General features: G+C 38.6%; 1 protein-coding gene and 1 long non-coding RNA gene across 4 annotated transcripts in view; one reads left to right on the forward strand and one right to left on the reverse strand.

Moving 5' to 3' along the window:
* itga3b (integrin, alpha 3b) overlaps positions 1 to 19,392 on the reverse strand; it is an 88,235-nt gene that overhangs the window by 36,151 nt on the left and 32,692 nt on the right. For both annotated transcript variants that reach the window (XM_061967527.1, XM_061967528.1), the window contains exons 2-3: positions 1,275 to 1,402; positions 666 to 748 (exon numbers count right to left, since the gene is read on the reverse strand). In XM_061967527.1, coding sequence (XP_061823511.1) covers positions 666 to 748; positions 1,275 to 1,402 — 211 coding nt within the window. The remainder of the gene's footprint in view (positions 1 to 665; positions 749 to 1,274; positions 1,403 to 19,392) is intronic.
* On the forward strand, positions 5,383 to 18,573 carry LOC133610848 (uncharacterized). Of its 2 annotated transcripts, none has more exons than XR_009815932.1 (3): positions 5,383 to 5,427; positions 7,002 to 7,139; positions 18,321 to 18,573. It is a non-coding gene; the product is annotated as an uncharacterized lncRNA (long non-coding RNA). The 2 variants fall into 2 exon arrangements; XR_009815931.2 differs by lacking the exon at positions 18,321 to 18,573 and adding an exon at positions 11,216 to 11,383.

Genomic DNA, 19,392 nt, shown 5'->3' on the forward strand with positions numbered 1-19,392 from the left:
TAATTAAGTAATATTTCCAGGGCTTGAATTTACAACCATTTTAGTCACATATGTGCCCAAAATGTAATCTGTGTAACTGCAAAATATTTGGGAACAAACAATTATTGTATTGTGAGCGAAAGTCGTGGCATTAGCCTCTATGTTGTGAAGTAATAACATAGAGGCTAATGCCATGACTTTCATTGTGTTTCAGTGTATCTTGAAGGATCATGCAAGTCATTGTTTCTTGTTGATGCTGTAAACAAAATGTCACTGTGCAAACCCATGTTTGTTGTTGTACTGAACACAGATTGAAAATAAACCCACTGAAATAATAATAATAACAATGAATAATTTCTAAGTCTTTGTTAGCCAATTGTGAGGTTTTGTGCTCGTGCGCTACGTTCGCTCACATCCTGTGCATCTCCTGGGGGCTAAGCCCCCCCTGTCCTTAAAAGCTAATGACGCCCCTGATTTTGGCGTGTTCTATTTGAATCACCCTGTATATATTTTTGCCGGTCCTGACATGCCTGCAAAATTTGGTGAATTTCCGTGCATGTTAAAGGCCTCAAAAATGCGTCAAAATGTATGTAATTATAATAATGATAAAAAACAGAGCGGTTTCAATAGGGCTTTTGCAGTGCTTTGCATTGCTGTTCGAGCCCTAAAAATGGAGGGCATCTTACCATCACACGACCCTTTGACTGCACTTTCTGGCTGGCCACGGTCACGCCCAGCCACATGCCCTCCACCATCTCTAAAGAATTTGCTGTAAAAAAATTATTCAATTTATTATAAAAATGTACTTAATTTATTGAACTGAAAGGGATGTTATCAAACACATTCAAAATGACTTGTTTAGACATAAGCTTTGAGGGGCCGTTAGGGACATTATTCAGAATTACCTCTTACAAAGACTACTGAAATGCTCTCACATAAACAACTGAAATGTTTTTCTCTATCACACACAACTGAAACACTGTCATACACACTACTGAAATGCTCTCACATAAACAACTAAGAGTGTTTCAGTAGTGTGTGTGTGAGAAAAAGATTTCAGTTGTTTATGTGAGAGCATTTCAGTAGTGTGTATAAGAGTGTTTCAGTAGTGTATGTGAGTGTTTAAATAGTGTGTGTGAGAGAAAAACATTTCAGTTGTTTATGTGAGAGCATTTCAGTAGTCTTTGTAAGAGGTAATCCTGAATTATGTCCCTAATGGCCCCTCATAAGAAGCTGCTGCTGGCATGGTTGGAGATGTGATCCCATCGATCCATCCAACAAGTTTCATCACTCACTTGAGCTGACCAAGTCCATTCTCGAGCAGTCGGAGGCTTCTGTAGTAATGGGACAGGAGTAGACAGCACCTGTTTCATTGACGTTACTCAGCGACAAGGCTCTCTCCTTGGGCGCTCCAGCTAGTAGCCTGTAAACACACAAACGCACACACACACACACACACACACACACACACACACACACGCACACACACCCACACACAATGACAAGATTATATCTCAACTTTGTCACGGTGCGTGACAGTACAAAGATAACGGCAGCAAAAAAAAGCAAGCTGAATTGTTGAAAGTGAACACACACAAAAGATTCAACAAGAAATCATATTTGATCAAGTAATTTTGAATCAATATTATAAGGCAATAGAATCCTTCGATTCTCTTTCAGCAAAAAAAAAAAATATGATGAAAATAATCCAAATTGTATTGTTGATCTAATGGAAAAATATAAAAATTTTGGAAAAAAAAATTGACAAAGAAAGAATTGCAATATATTATAATAATTTTCTGGGTTGAAATTGTTAGTGCTATTTTAAATTGCGCATATATAGATATGTGCAAGACCTACGGCCTGATTGTTTCAATATTTAGCACGCACTGTCTGTGCAGACTGGCACAGTTACACACAAATGGCTGTGAGAAAGGAGGTGATCACATTGCAAAGACAAACAAATGAGAGAGAGATAATATTCTGTCTGTGTGTGTGTCAACATACCTGGACTGGTAGAAATAAAATAAAAAATGATACTGGTGGTACTAAGAAAAATGTATTCAAATCCAAATCACGATTTTTATTTATTCTGATGGTAAATTGATTCATAATTTTCAAGAATCGATTTAAAAAAGAATTGCAAAATAAAATAGTTTTTGTTTTAAAGAAACCATATTTGGATTTAGAACATCAAACAACTAATAATTATGTTAACATTATTATTGATACTGTGTGTTTTATTATTTTTTGGCTTTCCTTTTTCTTAGTATTGTACTTGCCATAAATAAGTATTGTATTTGTATGTCTTCTCAACTGCTTTGCAAATTTCTAACCTAAGTATTGTAAAACTGGGATTTGGTTGGAGTTGCTTGGTTTTATGCACCAGTGTGCGTAAAGGTTGTACATCAGCAGCCAAGGGGAGTTTTTGTAACCTGTAACCTATTTTGAAAAGGTTTTATTAGAATTTATATACCAAATAATATATTACGAGAATCATGTTGCATCGAGAATTGATTCTGAATCAAATCATAACACCAAGAATCGTAATCGAATCGAATCGTGAGATGCCCAAAGTATCTCAATATTATACACACTATCTATTCCGCAATGATATTTTATAATTGTATCGCCACTGGATGATTTAAGGGGCCGATTAAAACACATTTATTGGTTTTAGTGTCTGCTGGCCTTTTTTTCTTTAAATTGTGTTTGATTTTTCATGTAGGAAGGATATTATTAAAACATATCTCCTTTGTAAATCCTTGCAATATACATGTTTTTGCCTCTGGATCATTCCAGATGTACCATCACAACATGGAACACCTCCCATCGTGCACCTTCAATGTGTTAAAAGTAGTTTCTGTTTACTACATTGCGCTTCTATATAGCCCAGAAAAGGTGGTACAGTTTATATTCATGTGCTTAATATCAACAACATAACAAAACACTAGTGGTTATTTTGTCAATTACAGAAGCGTTCAGTGTTTTATGGACCTCATGCAAAAAAGCTAATCAAAGATAATTTCAATGACAACAGTGTTTTTAAGAATCTGCTGCAAAAATATGAGTCCCTCACGAGTTTTTTGAACTGAACTTGTCTAAATTATGAAAAAGAGAGGACCTAAAACGGAACCTTGAGGTACACTAATAATAGAACTAAAGAAGTTGAACACATGACTACTGACTAAGGCTGAAACGACGCGTCGACGTAGTCGACGTCATCGGTTACGTAAATACGTCGACGCCGTTTTTGTGCGTCGGCGCGTCGCATATTTACGTCACTCTACTTTACTGTCATGGCGGAGCGCAAAGCAGACGATGCGAGCGAGGGGAAAAAAGCACGCCAAAAGTCGTCAAAAGTGTGGGAGTATTTCAATAAACGGCCTAATAATGTTGTTGTATGCACACTGTGTCGAGCGGAAATGGCCTATCATAGCAGCACAACGGCTATGAACGAACATTTGAAAAGAAAACCCCCGACAGCGTTCTTGCCATCACCATCAACAAGTCAATCGTCCGCGTGCGTATACGTTGTCATTATTACACAAAAACATGAATGTGTCATTTGTATCTGCGTTGTAAATTCATAAACTAAAGCACCGTTTCGCTCTGAGAGGCGCGTTTGGCGTGCCTGTTCAGTGTTTACAAAGACGCGCTCCTCTTTAACGCTGTGGAGAGGCGGCGGCGGCGAGCGAGCGGCGAGGCGGGGCGCGCCGGGAGCGACGCCGCAATCGTGCCCAGGTGCGCGATCCGCGCAGTTGGAAGAGAAAAGACTTTGTGTAAAATTAAAAGATTGTAAACCTGGCAAAGCCGTCTGGCGTTCAGTCTGTCGGTCCTGAAAGAACCCCACGGCACAAGACGTGTCACAAACGCTAACGTTAATTAGTTGTGCAAATACCTTTTACAACATTAACAGTTACATATACTATGTACAAACGAACAATTAACTTTCACTTTAATCATACTATCATTGTTGTGTTATTAAGCAAAATAAGCAATACTTTTACTTTTGTTGAAATGTTTACACTGTACACTTTTTTGTATTGGATGTTTAGCTTTATTTTTGCACATTTTAGCAAATAAGCAATACTTTTACTTTTGTTGAAATGTTTACACTTGTTACAGAATATTTCCGTTTTGCACTTTTTTGTATTGGATGTTTATCTTTATTTTTGCACATTTTAAAGCAAAATAAGCAATACTTTTACTTTTGAAATGCTTATACTATTCCAGAATATTAAGATTTGCACTGGATGTTTACTTTTATATTTGCACATTAAAAAGCAAATAAGCTACTTTTAATTTTGTTAAATGTTAAAAGTTTTAAATGTTTACATTGTTACAGAATATTTTGTCATGTTGTTGTCAATGTTGACTGAGTGGCCATACTTTTTTTTTTGTAAATAAAAGCCATGCCTTTTGAAAAAACTGGCCTACATTTATTTTTTCCTCTTCATTTTAAATTAAAAAAAAAATCGGTAAAAGGAAAAATAATCTATAGATTAATCGAAAAAAAAATAATCTATAGATTAACCGATTAATCAAAAAAATAATCTATAGATTAATCGATAGAAAAATAATCGTTAGCTGCAGCCCTACTACTGACTGCATCTGAAGTAAACACTTTTTTTTTTTGACTCCATAATTGCACATTATTCTGTAACATTTAAAAAAGTACTAGGAATGATCTTTGAAACAAACTACTAAAGTAAACAACACAATAGAAACATGCTGTTATATTGCAAAGTCTCTAGAGAAGAAAATCCACAAGACCTTTGACAAGTCTGGACAACAACACACCTATTCATACAAGGTTGGTGGTTGACCTAATCTTTTTGTTGCCCCTACGCAGCATACACACGCCCTATGTCTGCACCTTTCAACACAGTGAACTTTGAAGTGGAGGGATTATTCCTTGGTGCTGTGTGTGTGCTGGGACACTATTGACTGTCAGCACCAGGATTTATTATCGTCATTTGAAGGCGGAAGGTGTGGACAAACCTGTTTACAGCGGCTGACCAGTTTATTCATGTTCTACTCGACCTGTTCTACTCTGTTCTAGTTTAGACCGTATAGCAAGTTAAACATTGTCAAATAAAACTGCCCCCAACAGACACCCACAATCTTATCAGCAAGACATCAAAAAGCAGCCCGACATAACGGTGTCTTAGCATGACATGTACTGGACACATAATTTTACTTTTCACAATGAATAAATCATCAACCAAAAGTTTTAGTTCTGCTGTAAACACACAAAAACCAACCTGTGTGAATCATTTTCTAAAGAGCAGTACGTTTATCTTGTAATTCAGCCATCACACATCATCTTGGAATCATTAATCTGGCCTTGGCAATGACAAGCAACAGGAGCCAAGGTAGCCTCTAAGGGCTGACAATGGAAGAGCAGTGCTGACGGGAGCTTTTAGTAAGTAAGACTGCACTGAGGTATGTGTACAGTACGGAGAGTCATGCAGAGAATATGTGCATAATTGTGTCTAGCACCAGGTTGAGCAAAGTGAGAACATGTTTTTTTTTGCGGTTGCATGTGTCTCAAATGCAAAAAATTGTGGGAAAATTGAGCTTTGACTAGCCTGAGTTTGTAAACATTGACAAAAATCAACAAAAACATATTTTGAGATAATTAAAAATCACTCTTTTATCGATCATATACTGATACTACCTTTGGTATCAGCACCACCAATTCATGGATTGATCCGGCGGAGCGGCCTCTCACATTTCACTTTGCGACATGTAAATTTAAAAGTGGATCGGCGATATTATATTTCAGTGTACTTCACGGGCATCACCACGGAGACACTCTCATTTACTGCACATTCATGTTATCATGCTCCTAACTGTGGTCTTTTCCTATGTTTTTAAACAACCAGGAGACATCTACCACTTTTTATGGGCATTTTAGAAGCAGGCCGGTGCATCTACATTGAAACCGCTTTTTTTTTTTTCAATCGCTGAAAGTGCATGGTAGGGAAGCTGCACTTTTCCACTGAAGACGCCAACAAATGCATACTTAAAGAAGTTTTTTTTTCCATAAGAAAATGTTAATGATATATGTTCTATGTGAAAAAGACCAACATCATTAAAACAATACTGAAGGACACCAAACACATCAATTACATTTGTTTTAATTAGAGATGTCAGATATTATCGGCCGATAAATGCGTTAAAATGTAATATCGGAAATTATCGGTATCGTTTTTTTTATTATTAGTATCGATTTTTTTTTTGGTTTTTTTTAATTAAATCAACATAAAAAACACAAGATACACTTACAATTAGTGCACCGACCCAAAAAACCTCCCTCCCCCATTTACACTCATTCACACTCATTCACACAAAAGGGTTGTTTCTTTCTGTTATTAATATTCTGGGTCCTACATTATATAGCGATATATATCAATATAGTCTGCAAGGGATACAGTCCGTAAGCACACATGATTGTGCGTGCTGCTGGTCCACTAATAGTACTAACCTTTAACAGTTAATTTGACAAATTTTCATTAATTACTAGTTTCTATGTAACTGTTTTTATATTGTTTTACTTTCTTTTTTATTCAAGAAAATGTTTTGAATTTATTTCTTATTTTATAAATTTTTTTAAAAAGTATCTTATCTTCACCATACCTGGTTGTCCAAATTAGGCATAATAATGTGTTAATTCCACGACTGCATATATCGGTTGACATCGGTATCGGTTGATATCGGTATCGGTAATTAAAGAGTTGGACAATATCGGAATATCGGATAACGGCAAAAAGCCATTATCGGACATCCCTAGTTTTAATCAATCATTTTTGGAGGAAACTCTATTACCATGTGGGCCGCACTGTTAAAATTAAGTCATACCAACTTACAAATACAATTACGACAAAAGCTAAGTATCGTTCTATTTGTGTGCTTTTAAATTGTTCTGCAGCTTTCTTTATTACTTTCTCAACATATTTAGTAGTACTATTTAACTTGCAAATCACCCGATCTCTGTCTCACCACCCCTCCCGCAGCTAGCTAGCAGCTAGCTGCTAAGCTAACGAAGCTAGCGCGGAGAAAGGCGTCGCCGGTCAGAAGGAGTCTACTCCTGCACACCGTGACCAGGACTTCTCGGAAGACAGCAGGAACTTCACTCGGTGACAGAAAACACCGTGAGTATGGCTTCCTGCGCGTCTTGCACCTTACTCACGGAGAGGCTGGCTCTGCTAGAGGGCCGTGTCCGCCAGTTAGAGCAGAGTAATCTCGTAGCTTTAGATGTTGCGGACACATCTGCTAGCGTTAGCTGTAGCGAGCTAACTAGCCCAGCCTGTAGTAGTCCTAAGCGGCCTACAAGCTACGGTGTACCGGTTGAGACGCATAATAGATTTAGCTCTTTAGCTAGTCCTACACCCCAGTCTACCGGGCACCACACCTTAGTCATAGGGGACTCCATCACCCGAAACATAAAGCTTAGCAAACCAGCAACAATTAAGTGCATCCCTGGGGCCCGAGCACCTGACATTGAGGCTAATCTTAGGGAGCTAACTCGCAACAGGCCTAGTAAACACGTACGACAGGCTAATCGCACCACTAGTTATGCGAATATAGTTGTACACGTTGGCTCCAATGACACTAGAATGAGACAGTCAGAGATTACAAAGAGAAACATAGCCAGGACTTGTGATCTCGCTAGAAAGATGTCCAGGCATCGAGTAATTGTCTCTGGCCCCCTGCCTGCGAGAGGCAATGATGAGAGATATAGCAGATTAGTCTCGCTTAACAAGTGGCTGGCTAGCTTCTGTAGACAACAGGGACTAACGTATATTGATAATTGGCCCTCTTTCTGGGGCAAACCAGGCTTGCTGATGAGGGACGGCCTTCACCCTAACCAGGAAGGCGCCATCATCCTGTCTAAGAACATAGACTACTGTTTAAGTCACATTTGACTAACTACACTAGAGCAAGCCCGGTCACAGGCAATTACAGAGCCTGCTAGTCCGGGTGAGGAGTCAGTTAAGCTAGAACTAGCCAGCACCAGGCTGGATAATTCCTGTACGCATAGCAATTTTCTTAGAATAACACACAACTCACATAATGTGTTTTCTGTTGTGAATGTGTCCGGGGTAGATATGCATTCTACTGAGGTGGCAAATCATGATGCGTTCAGTCGATCGCAGCATCAAGCAAACAATCTGAAAATTCCCGTCGTATCAATTCCTAGATATGGTCGAAACTATTTAAAGTGCACTACGTATAATAAACGCAACATTATTAATATTTCTACTACGGATAATTTAAACAAAAACTCGTCAAAACAGCCCAATACTTATAATATGGGCTTTTTAAACATAAGATCATTGTCTCCCAAAACGTTATTAGTTAATGAGGTCATTAGAGACAACAATCTTAACGTCATTGGTCTTAGCGAAACCTGGCTCAAACCAGACAAATTTTTTGCGCTAAATGAGGCATCTCCTCCTAACTATACGAATGCGCATATTGCCCGTCCCCTTAAAAGGGGTGGGGGGGTCGCACTAATATACAATGAAAACTTTAACCTTACCCCTAACCTAAATAATAAATACAAATCGTTTGAGGTGCTTACTATGAGGTCTGTCGCACCGCTGCCTCTCGATATGGCTGTTATCTACCGCCCCCCAGGGCCCTACTCGGACTTTATTAATGAATTCTCAGAGTTCGTTGCTGATCTAGTGACGCACGCAGACAATATAATCATAATGGGGGACTTTAATATCCATATGAATACCCCATCGGACCCTCAGTGCGTGGCGCTCCAGACTATAATTGATAGCTGTGGTCTTACACAAATAATAAATGAACCTACGCATCGCAACGGCAATACGATAGATCTAGTGCTGGTCAGGGGTGTCACCACCTCCAAAGTTATGGTACTCCCGTATACTAAAGTAATGTCCGATCATTACCTTATAAAATTCGAAGTTCTGACTCATTGTCAACAAACTAATAATAATAATAACTGCTATAGCAGCCGCAACATTAATGCTGCCACAACGATGACTCTTGCTGACCTACTGCCTTCGGTAATGGCACCATCCCCAAATTATGTCGGCTCTATTGATAACCTCACTAACAACTTTGACAATGCCCTGCGCAAAACCATTGATAGTATAGCACCGCTAAAACAAAAAAGGGCCCCTAAAAGGCGCACCCCATGGTTTACAGAAGAAACCAGAGCTCATAAATTATCATGTAGAAAGTTGGAACGCAAATGGCGCGCGACCAAGCTTGAGGTTTTCCATCAAGCATGGAGTGATAGTTTAATATCGTATAAACGCATGCTTACCTTAGCTAAAGCTAAATATTACTCAAATCTCATCCGCCTCAACAAAAACAACCCTAAATTTTTGTTTAGTACAGTAGCATCACTAACCCAACAAGGGACTCCTCCCAATAGCTCCACCCACTCGGCAGATGACTTTATGAATTTCTTTAATAAGAAAATTTAACTCATTAGAAAGGAGATTAAAGACAACGCAACCCAGCTACAACTGGGTTCTATGAACACAGATACAACTGTATCTACGACGGATACGGCAATACAAAATAGTCTCTCTCTTTTTGATGAAATAACATTAGAGGAACTATTACAGCGTGTAAGTGGGATAAAATAAACAACATGTTTACTTGACCCACTTCCTGGGAAACTTATCAAGGAGCTTTTTGTATTATTAGGTCCATCAGTGCTAAATATTATAAACTTATCACTTTCCTCTGGCACTGTTCCCCTAGCATTCAAGAAAGCGGTTATTCATCCTCTGCTCAAAAGACCTAACGTTGATCCTGACCTCATGGTAAATTACCGACCGGTGTCCCACCTTCCCTTTATTTCAAAAATCCTCGAAAAAATTGTCGCACAGCAGCTAAATGAACACTTAGTGTCTAACAATCTCTGTGAACCTTTTCAATCCGGTTTCAGGGCAAATCACTCTACGGAGACAGCCCTCGCAAAAATGACTAATGATCTACTGCTAACGATGGATTCTGATGCGTCATCTATGTTGCTGCTTCTTGATCTTAGCGCTGCTTTCGATACCGTCGATCATAATATTTTATTAGAGCGTATCAAAACACGTATTGGTATGTCAGACTTAGCTTTGTCGTGGTTTAACTCTTATCTTACTGACAGGATGCAATGCGTCTCCCATAATAATGTGACCTCGGACTATGTTAAGGTAACGTGCGGAGTTCCTCAGGGTTCGGTTCTTGGCCCTGCACTCTTTAGTATTTACATGCTGCCGCTAGGCGACATCATACGCAAATACGGTGTTAGCTTTCATTGTTATGCTGATGACACCCAACTCTACATGCCCCTAAAGCTGACCAACACGCCGGATTGTAGTCAGCTGGAGGCGTGTCTTAATGAAATTAAACAATGGATGTCCGCTAACTTCTTGCAACTCAACGCCAAGAAAACGGAAATGCTGATTATCGGTCCTGCTAAACACCGACATTTATTTAATAATACCACCTTAACATTTGACAATCAAACAATTACACAAGGCGAATCAGTAAAGAATCTGGGTATTATTTTCGACCCAACTCTCTCCTTTGAGTCACACATTAAGAGTGTTACTAAAACGGCCTTCTTTCATCTCCGTAATATCGCTAAAATTCGTTCCATTTTGTCCACTAGCGACGCTGAGATCATTATTCATGCGTTCGTTACGTCTCGTCTCGACTACTGTAACGTATTATTTTCGGGCCTCCCTATGTCTAGCATTAAAAGATTACAATTGGTACAAAATGCGGCTGCTAGACTTTTGACAAGAACAAGAAAGTTTGATCATATTACGCCTATACTGGCTCACCTGCACTGGCTTCCTGTGCACTTAAGATGTGACTGTAAGGTTTTACTACTTACGTATAAAATACTACACGGTCTAGCTCCGTCCTATCTTGTCGATTGCATTGTACCATATGTCCCGGCAAGAAATTTGCGTTCAAAGAACTCCGGCTTATTAGTGATTCCCAGAGCCCAAAAAAAGTCTGCGGGCTATAGAGCGTTTTCTATTCGGGCTCCAGTACTATGGAATGCCCTCCCGGTAACAATTAGAGATGCTACCTCAGTAGAAGCATTTAAGTCCCATCTTAAAACTCATTTGTATACTCTAGCCTTTAAATAGCCCCCCTGTTAGACCAGTTGATCTGCAGTTTCTTTTCTTTTCTCCTCTGCTCCCCTTTTCCTTGAGGGGGGGGGGGGGCACAGGTCCGGTGGCCATGGATGAAGTGCTGGCTGTCCAGAGTCGGGACTCGGGGTGGACCGCTCGCCTGTGCATCGGCTGGGAACATCTCTGCGCTGCTGACCCGTCTCCGCTCGGGATGGTGTCCTGCTGGCCCCACTATGGACTGGACTCTTACTATTATGTTGGATCCACTATGGACTGGACTCTCACAATATTATGTCAGACCCACTCAACATCCATTGCTTTCGGTCTCCCCTAGAGGGGGGGGGGGTTACCCACATATGCGGTCCTCTCCAAGGTTTCTCATAGTTATTCACATCGACGTCCCACTGGGGTGAGTTTTTCCTTGCCCTTATGTGGGCTTTGTACCGAGGATGTCGTTGTGGCTTGTGCAGCCCTTTGAGACACTTGTGATTTAGGGCTATATAAATAAAGATTGATTGATTGATTGATTGAACTTCAGATTGTTTTCTTTGCTTTACTTTGACCCAAAATTGAACAAGCACATTCTGAAAATGTACAATCCCAAATAATTCTCTTGACAAAACACTTCAAGTTAGTTGAAAATTCTAAGGAAAAAAATGTTGCAGTTGCAATAACACGGTGAAGAACACAATTAACTCAGTTTTATAGTAGATACATTGAGATAAGTCTATTAAATTGTAAGTCACAGCCTATCTGAGATTGAACAAAATACAAAGTAAATAATAAATAAAAACTTGTAGGTATCAAATACCTCATTTGTCATTTCCCCATATTAATCCTGTGCTAACTTAATAAACCATACAAACTGAGGTAGAACCTATTCAAGAGGGTTAAGTTACTCCCTGTCTGGTAGACAACACTGTGTATTCCATCCATCCATCCATCCATCCATCCATTTTCTATCGCTTGCACAATGCATGAGCAATTTCAACAAACCACATGTATGAACTTAAGAGACTGACAGTATTGCAGTAAATCATACACTGTTCACTCTCTTTAAATTTCCACAGAAAAAAATCATTTTCACCGAACTATATCAGGGTCCAGTGTTCCATGCAACATTTTAAGTGGGGTTACAAATTGTTTATTTTACCCTTAAAACCTGGCATCTTTTAACTTTCACAAGTGCATCAATATCGGGTACAGCTGTCAAACTCAAACCTCGCTGGCCAGATCTAGCCGCCACATGTGGCCCGCAAAAGCCTTGAAAATGTTTGCATCAATAAAGGATTTTCTCTTTTTTTACAAAATGTATTCGATCTTTCCATTTTGACAGAAAAACATACATGTATTGCATGCAATTAAATATCCTTTAAACTTCAATATTGTCTAATAAAGCAACAAATATATATCAGACATTTCAAACTTGTTGTTAGTGAAAACAAAAATAATAATAATAAATAGCTGCTTGACTTGTGATTTTAAAGCAACTCATCCATCAAATTGTACAAAAATGACAATAGTTTAAGGTAAAAAAAAAACGGCCAGAATTTTGCCGTAAAAAACTATAGTACCGTTTTTCCACTGACAGTAATATGCTGTAAAAAAAAAAACACACACTGTACATTTTATGGTCAAATTGTGGTGACTGAGCTGAGAGTTTTTTATTGCAAAATCTAAAGACTTCTTTTTTTTACAGTGAATGTAAAAAAATAAAATGCATTGGCAATTGTATAATCATATGATGAGGTGAATCCCTCTATATTTATATTCATAAATTATTCGCGGTTACAAGCGGCCCTCTGAGGGCAACCATAACTGCGATTTGGTCCTCAATGAAAACTTGTTCGACACCCCTGATAGCAGGTGTGACATCTTGAGTGGCAGACAGTTTCAGAAAGCTATTCAAGTGCTTGTGTGTGAGCCTTAAGCGTGGCTTTGTTTTATTGATGCTCATTACAGATAAAACTTACTCACAAAGATATGTGGTTTCCCGTTCACTTCTGTGAATAAATAGGAGGATGATCATTTTTGTGCACTCTGAGTTCACTTTTGTCTTTTTTGACAGAGACATTTCGTGTAAATGAGGGTGCCAAAGCACGGTGTGTTTGAAGCAGAGACTTAAACTATTTTAATTTTCCTGAGGGAACTCTCCTGAAGGAATCAATAAAGTACTATCTATCTATCTTAAACGGCAGGTTTTATGTTTCTTTCACTTAAAAATGCAGCTCATTTTCACACTTCAACCTGTTCGGGGCCTCAATGAGGCCCGCGGGCCGCATGTTTGACATCCCTGATCTAGACTTCGTCTCGTCCTCCAGTGATAATACTACATAATACTTAAATATTCTAAAAAATGCAGATTATTGTTATTGTTGGGGGGTTTGGTGGTAGCGGGGGTGTATAATGTATAGCCCGGAAGAGTAAGGGATGCATGGGATTCTGGGTATTTGTTCTGTTGTGTTTATATTGTGTTACAGTGCGGATGTTCTCCCGAAATGTGTTTGTCATTCTTGTTTGGTGTGGGTTCACAGTGTGGCACATATTAGTAAGAGTGTTAATGGAGGTCATTGTTGTTAACTTAGGGGAGCGGCTACACACTGTGTATGGACACACATAATTAGCTGATAGCTGCTGCTAAAAATAAATACACTGTCAGCTTCAGGAGACCGGTGCTTGTGATTGGCATAAAAATAAATTAATTGCCAATTGCAATCACCTACTTTTACACGAAAATCGGTCGATACTGATCAGTGACCGATCGATTGACACATTCATAGTATATATCATATTGGGCAGAGTCAAAGATGCGTAAAGTTATATTTCATTCATCATATTTCTTAGCTGCCCAATAGTCGTCAATGACTCTGCTTCATTGATTACCATGCACGGAGAGGAGTATGATTGCTTTCAAAAATTAGCTAAAGAAGCACAATTGGGACAATGTGTACAATGAAAATGATGTTGATAAAGAATATGGTACATTTTTAAACACGTTCATAGTGCTTTATGACAAACATTGTCCATGGAAACAACTCCGTAGAAAGCAGAAAAAGAACAATCAACCATGGATGACAAAATTATTAAAATGCCTGCAATAACAAGAATACATTATATAGAAAATGTATAACACAAAAATCTTCAGAGGCAAGAAATATGTACCGAAAGGATAAAAACAAGCTTACTAGCATACTACGAAGATGTAGAAAATAATATTACAGTGAATTATTGGACAGGAACAAAAACAATATGAGAGCAACATGGGGCATCCCAATACTTCTTAGACAGAAACGTAAATAATAACAACATGAAGGAAGTAGTTGAAAGCTTCAATAATTACTTTGTAAATATTGGACCAAAATTGGAAGAAAGGATTCCAGACACAGTTTAAGGACAGGACTTCAATGACACCGTAGATAGAAATCCCCAACTCAATGTTCCTCACGAAAGTGACACAAGACGAAATAGTTAAATTTGTTAAAAAATGCAAATCCAAGACTTTAATCGATTGTAATGGAATTTATATGGAAACGATAAAAACGGTTATTGATGAGATCTCAGGATAATTAATATCAGTAACCTATCATTTCAAACAGGCAAATTCACGAACAAAATGGAAATAGCTAAAATTCTACCAATTTATTAGACTGAAGACAAACACCAATGTACTAATTATTGACCTGTTACTTCACTTCTACAATTTTCTAAAATCATTGAAAAACTTTTCAATAACATATTGGACAATTTCATAAACAAACATAGAATACTCGCTGAGAACTAATATGGATAAAAAGCTAATATTTCATCATCGATGGCTTTAATCGAAATAACTGAGGAAATTACCAATGCAATAAATGGTAAATAGTGTTTATTATGTTGTAATTATATGCATGTTCGAAATAAACTCATACCATAGCCATAATCTTAAAATTAGCATCGTAATGTAAGATGCGGAAGCATCTCTCCAGGTCAATGGTATGTGTGTGAGTGACAGGAAGAAAAGCTATGACTATAATAAAGGAGTTATTTACATGTACGCACTCATCTCATACTAGCTGACCTTTTCTAGATACAAATCTTCTTGTACTTTCGTTAGCACTTTGTAAGGAATTGCAGCAAATAAAGTGTTTTTCCTCATGCAATTTCCAAGGGAAATTTGATTTTGGGTAAATAAAAGTGTTACAAATCCCTCAATAAGGGATTTGCTGAAATGAATCACCGTAGACTGATCCCATCAAGGTAACACCATGCTTTAGTTCCTCAAAGTAGCATACCGTCTAAAACCATAATCATAAAAAACTAATAATCTACTTTTCAATATACCCAATAGGACCATAAAGAAAATAAAAGTAACACATGTTCTAATACTTCCAGCTTATCCTGAGTCCTTTCCTGCAACAACTCTGTTCTTATACATAACCACTGACTCAGCCATGCCAACACGACTCATATCCAGGCCAAGCTCTACAACCATGTGTGTTCACCTCCGTCTCCTTCCCAGCTCATCACTTCCTCATAAACAGGCTGACAAAAAAAAAGCATAGCAAATGAGTGGGCCCCGAACTTCTGCATTCCAAACCGTGTAGAGGACAGGTTGAAATCTGTCTTCTTCTGCTAAAGAAGTGAGGTGAACGGCTGCTTGAAGCGTGTATTTAGTATGGCTAGCACGCCCAGGTGAGGTGAGAGTGGCTGAGCATTCTTCACATCACCAGTAAGAGGACTTAGATAAGCCACCATTTACTACATTGTGTCTCAAAGTGGTGTTTTACAGTCAGTTTTTTACAGTCAGTACAACAGATCCCTGCTATTTGCAGATGATATGTTCAAAGACCACCCGCGAAGGGATAAAAAAGGAAATGATAGACGCACCTATAAAATGCCCCTTTCTGATTCTCTGAACTAGGGGCCCCTCAATTACATTTAAAGGGGAACTGCACTTTTTTGGGAATTTTGCCTATCGTTTACAATCATTATGAAATATATGACGGATGAATTTTTTTTTTAATGCTTTCTAAATATTAAATAAACGTAAAAAAAGTCAGCTTACTGCAAGGCCAATGGGAGCTCCACTATACCGCTCAATAAAATCCGATAAATAACCATTCAAAATACCATATGTACCATATGTCCCGGCAAGAAATCTGCGTTCAAAGAACTCCGGCTTATTAGTGATTCCCAGAGCCCAAAAAAAGTCTGCGGGCTATAGAGCGTTTTCTATTCGGGCTCCAGTACTATGGAATGCCCTCCCGGTAACAATTAGAGATGCTACCTCAGTAGAAACATTTAAGTCCCATCTTAAAACTCATTTGTATACTCTAGCCTTTAAATAGCCCCCCTGTTAGACCAGTTGATCTGCCGTTTCTTTTCTTTTCTCCTCTGCTCCCCTTTTCCTTGAGGGGGGGGGGGGGGGGGGGGGCACAGGTCCGGTGGCCATGGATGAAGTGCTGGCTGTCCAGAGTCGGGACCCGGGGTGGACCGCTCGCCTGTGCATCGGCTGGGAACATCTCTGCGCTGCTGACCCGTCTCCGCTCGGGATGGTGTCCTGCTGGCCCCACTATGGACTGGACTCTTACTATTATGTTGGATCCACTATGGACTGGACTCTCACAATATTATGTCAGACCCACTCGACATCCATTGCTTTCGGTCTCCCCTAGAGGGGGGGGGTTACCCACATATGCGGTCCTCTCCAAGGTTTCTCATAGTCATTCACATCGACGTCCCACTGGGGTGAGTTTTTCCTTGCCCGTATGTGGGCTTTGTACCGAGGATGTCGTTGTGGCTTGTGCAGCCCTTTGAGACACTTGTGATTTAGGGCTATATAAATAAAGATTGATTGATTGATTGAAAATGCACAAACAATAATCAATTGACATTTTGTGACTTAAATATTAACCAAGTATTAGTGATATTGTTATTATAAGCGCTAACACAGACAAACTATTTAAAGCGGCGATGTAATCACTTCTGTTTGGCCCCATGTTTACATCATCGAGTGAACTGCTGCTTCCTTGCTCCCCTGCTCCCTTTAAGTTTATTGTAGATCATAAATCGTGCCTCTCACCTGGAGAGTAGATGACTGAGAATATAATCCGACGAGTTGGGACACTTAGACTGCCATTTATGACATGGATCTGGCGAGAACGACATAAAAAGCCCCCACCCCGTTTCTTTGCGAGGATTATGAGACATTTTTCACCTAAATGGGAATATATGAACATCCGAGCAGTCGGCATCCTAATGAAAGCAGACCCTGTACAGTAAGTGATATTTTATTATGTTTGTTGTCTCTCCTAAAGTCTGCATTGAGCAGAAATCAGTGATGAAGAAAAAAAAAAAAGCAAATGTGATGCGTTTTTTAAATTAATACGACAATATTAAATGTTATTATAAACTTGTAGCTGAATGCATAATGGAAAGTGTTAAAAATGAACATATCATTGTTTGTTCCTCACACTGTTACGCCTTCGAGGCATTGTGATGCCGGAGGTCGTCTTTTCAAGATGCAGAGGGATGTCAGGAAGCGGCTTGCAGGTGAGAATAAATGATTTATTCTGATTGCAGAACAAAATGCTGCGCGGTGCACCACGGCACGGAAAACAAGAGGGTAGCAAAGATGCTAATATCAAAAATGTAAACTATGAGCGAAACTAGGAGCGTAACTTGTTGCGTAGGAGCAAACAAAACCAACAGACCGAATGAGGCCAGCGCGTAAACTAAATAGCCCTCTGATTAGTGCCCGGGCAACAGGTGCGCGTCCGGGACACTAACCAGAGGCAGGTGACTATAATCTGCCGTCATGGCAACAGAAACAAACTCAAGAGGTGCTGAAAACACAAGTGACTTGAAAACAAAAACAAAAATATGATCCGGGCAGCGGATCATAACACACACGTTCTTATAGTTACACTTAAGTGTTACATAAAGTTACTTGTTATTGGGTGAGAGCGTGTACACAACATATACTGCAGCAGAGCAAAATGGACTTCTGCTTGTGTGTTTTGTGCTGTTAATGACTGCTGCTACTTTACGTTACTTTTAAAACTTAGTGTTAAAAACAAATCCTAGCAAAAACACTGCAACATGTTTTGTTTTTATAACATTAGGGTTTGCGTGTCACTGTGTGTGTGTCAGTCAGATGATTATAGTAATAATTAGCATCTAATAAAAATAATAATACATTTGCTTTTCCCTTATTTAAAGAGTGGGCGTGCAGTGGGCAAGTTCGATGCCACAGTTACAGTACATCATCGTCTACCAACTACCTGATGCCTTCCAGAAGCAAGTGCTTGCTCCATCGTCAAAAATGGCAAAAAACCTCACTGCAATGCTGTCATTTTTAATTGACAAACTTTCAAATGGTTGAGAGGTGTTCTCTGCTATGTGTAGATATCTGATGAGACTAAACCTCTCATCAACACTATTGTTGTATACTAGGACAAATAATGCAGTTACATCTTATTGCCACCATGTCTCATCTTGCACATTTTTACATTTAGTTTTATTTATTTATGTTATTTAGTTTCTGCCATGTTACTCTGTTAATAATGCTTATGTTGCTTTCATACGCACATTTAATTTCTACTTGAGGTACATGTAACAGTTATCTACAATAATGTTTCTTCTACAAAGTATATCATTTTGAATGTTTTATTTGTTTTTTTATATAAAACTTAGTTAAAAGATTTCAGTGTAAGTATTTTTTGAACACATTTAAAAATACGGCCATAATAATGATAACCGTGACAATTGTAACGTAATTGTTTTATTGAATAAATTGATTAAAACACCCTGACATTACTTTTTTTCTTATGTTTTCAACTGTTTAAGACATCGCATAATTAACGTTAATCAGTATAAACAACATGGCCGTGGCCATTTCGGAAGCGTGTGTCAAAGGTTAACCGACAACGAGAACAGCCGAGTTGATCCGAGATATTCCGAGAGATACACTAGTTGCATCGGGGTCTGGAAGGACGTCAGACTGCATATGTTCAAATAATAACTGACTTAAAATTAGAATATTTATTTTTTAAATAATATTATAAATATTAATGAAAATACTTCAAGTTGAGGGGCTTTTTTCAGCATTTTAGGTGAGAAGAAAAAGAGATTAATAAAATATTATTACAAATCATTAGTTAATTGCTCATTTTTTAATCGCTTATCGACAGCACGATAAATAAGCATTACAAACACCTGTCGATATACTATAAGGCCTTATTAAATTGTTAAAATATAACAAGAGTTAGCAACTGCTAAAGAGTTTTTCCTT

The sequence above is a fragment of the Nerophis lumbriciformis genome, linkage group LG11, assembly GCF_033978685.3.
Source record: "Nerophis lumbriciformis linkage group LG11, RoL_Nlum_v2.1, whole genome shotgun sequence".
Classification (NCBI taxonomy): domain Eukaryota; kingdom Metazoa; phylum Chordata; class Actinopteri; order Syngnathiformes; family Syngnathidae; genus Nerophis; species Nerophis lumbriciformis.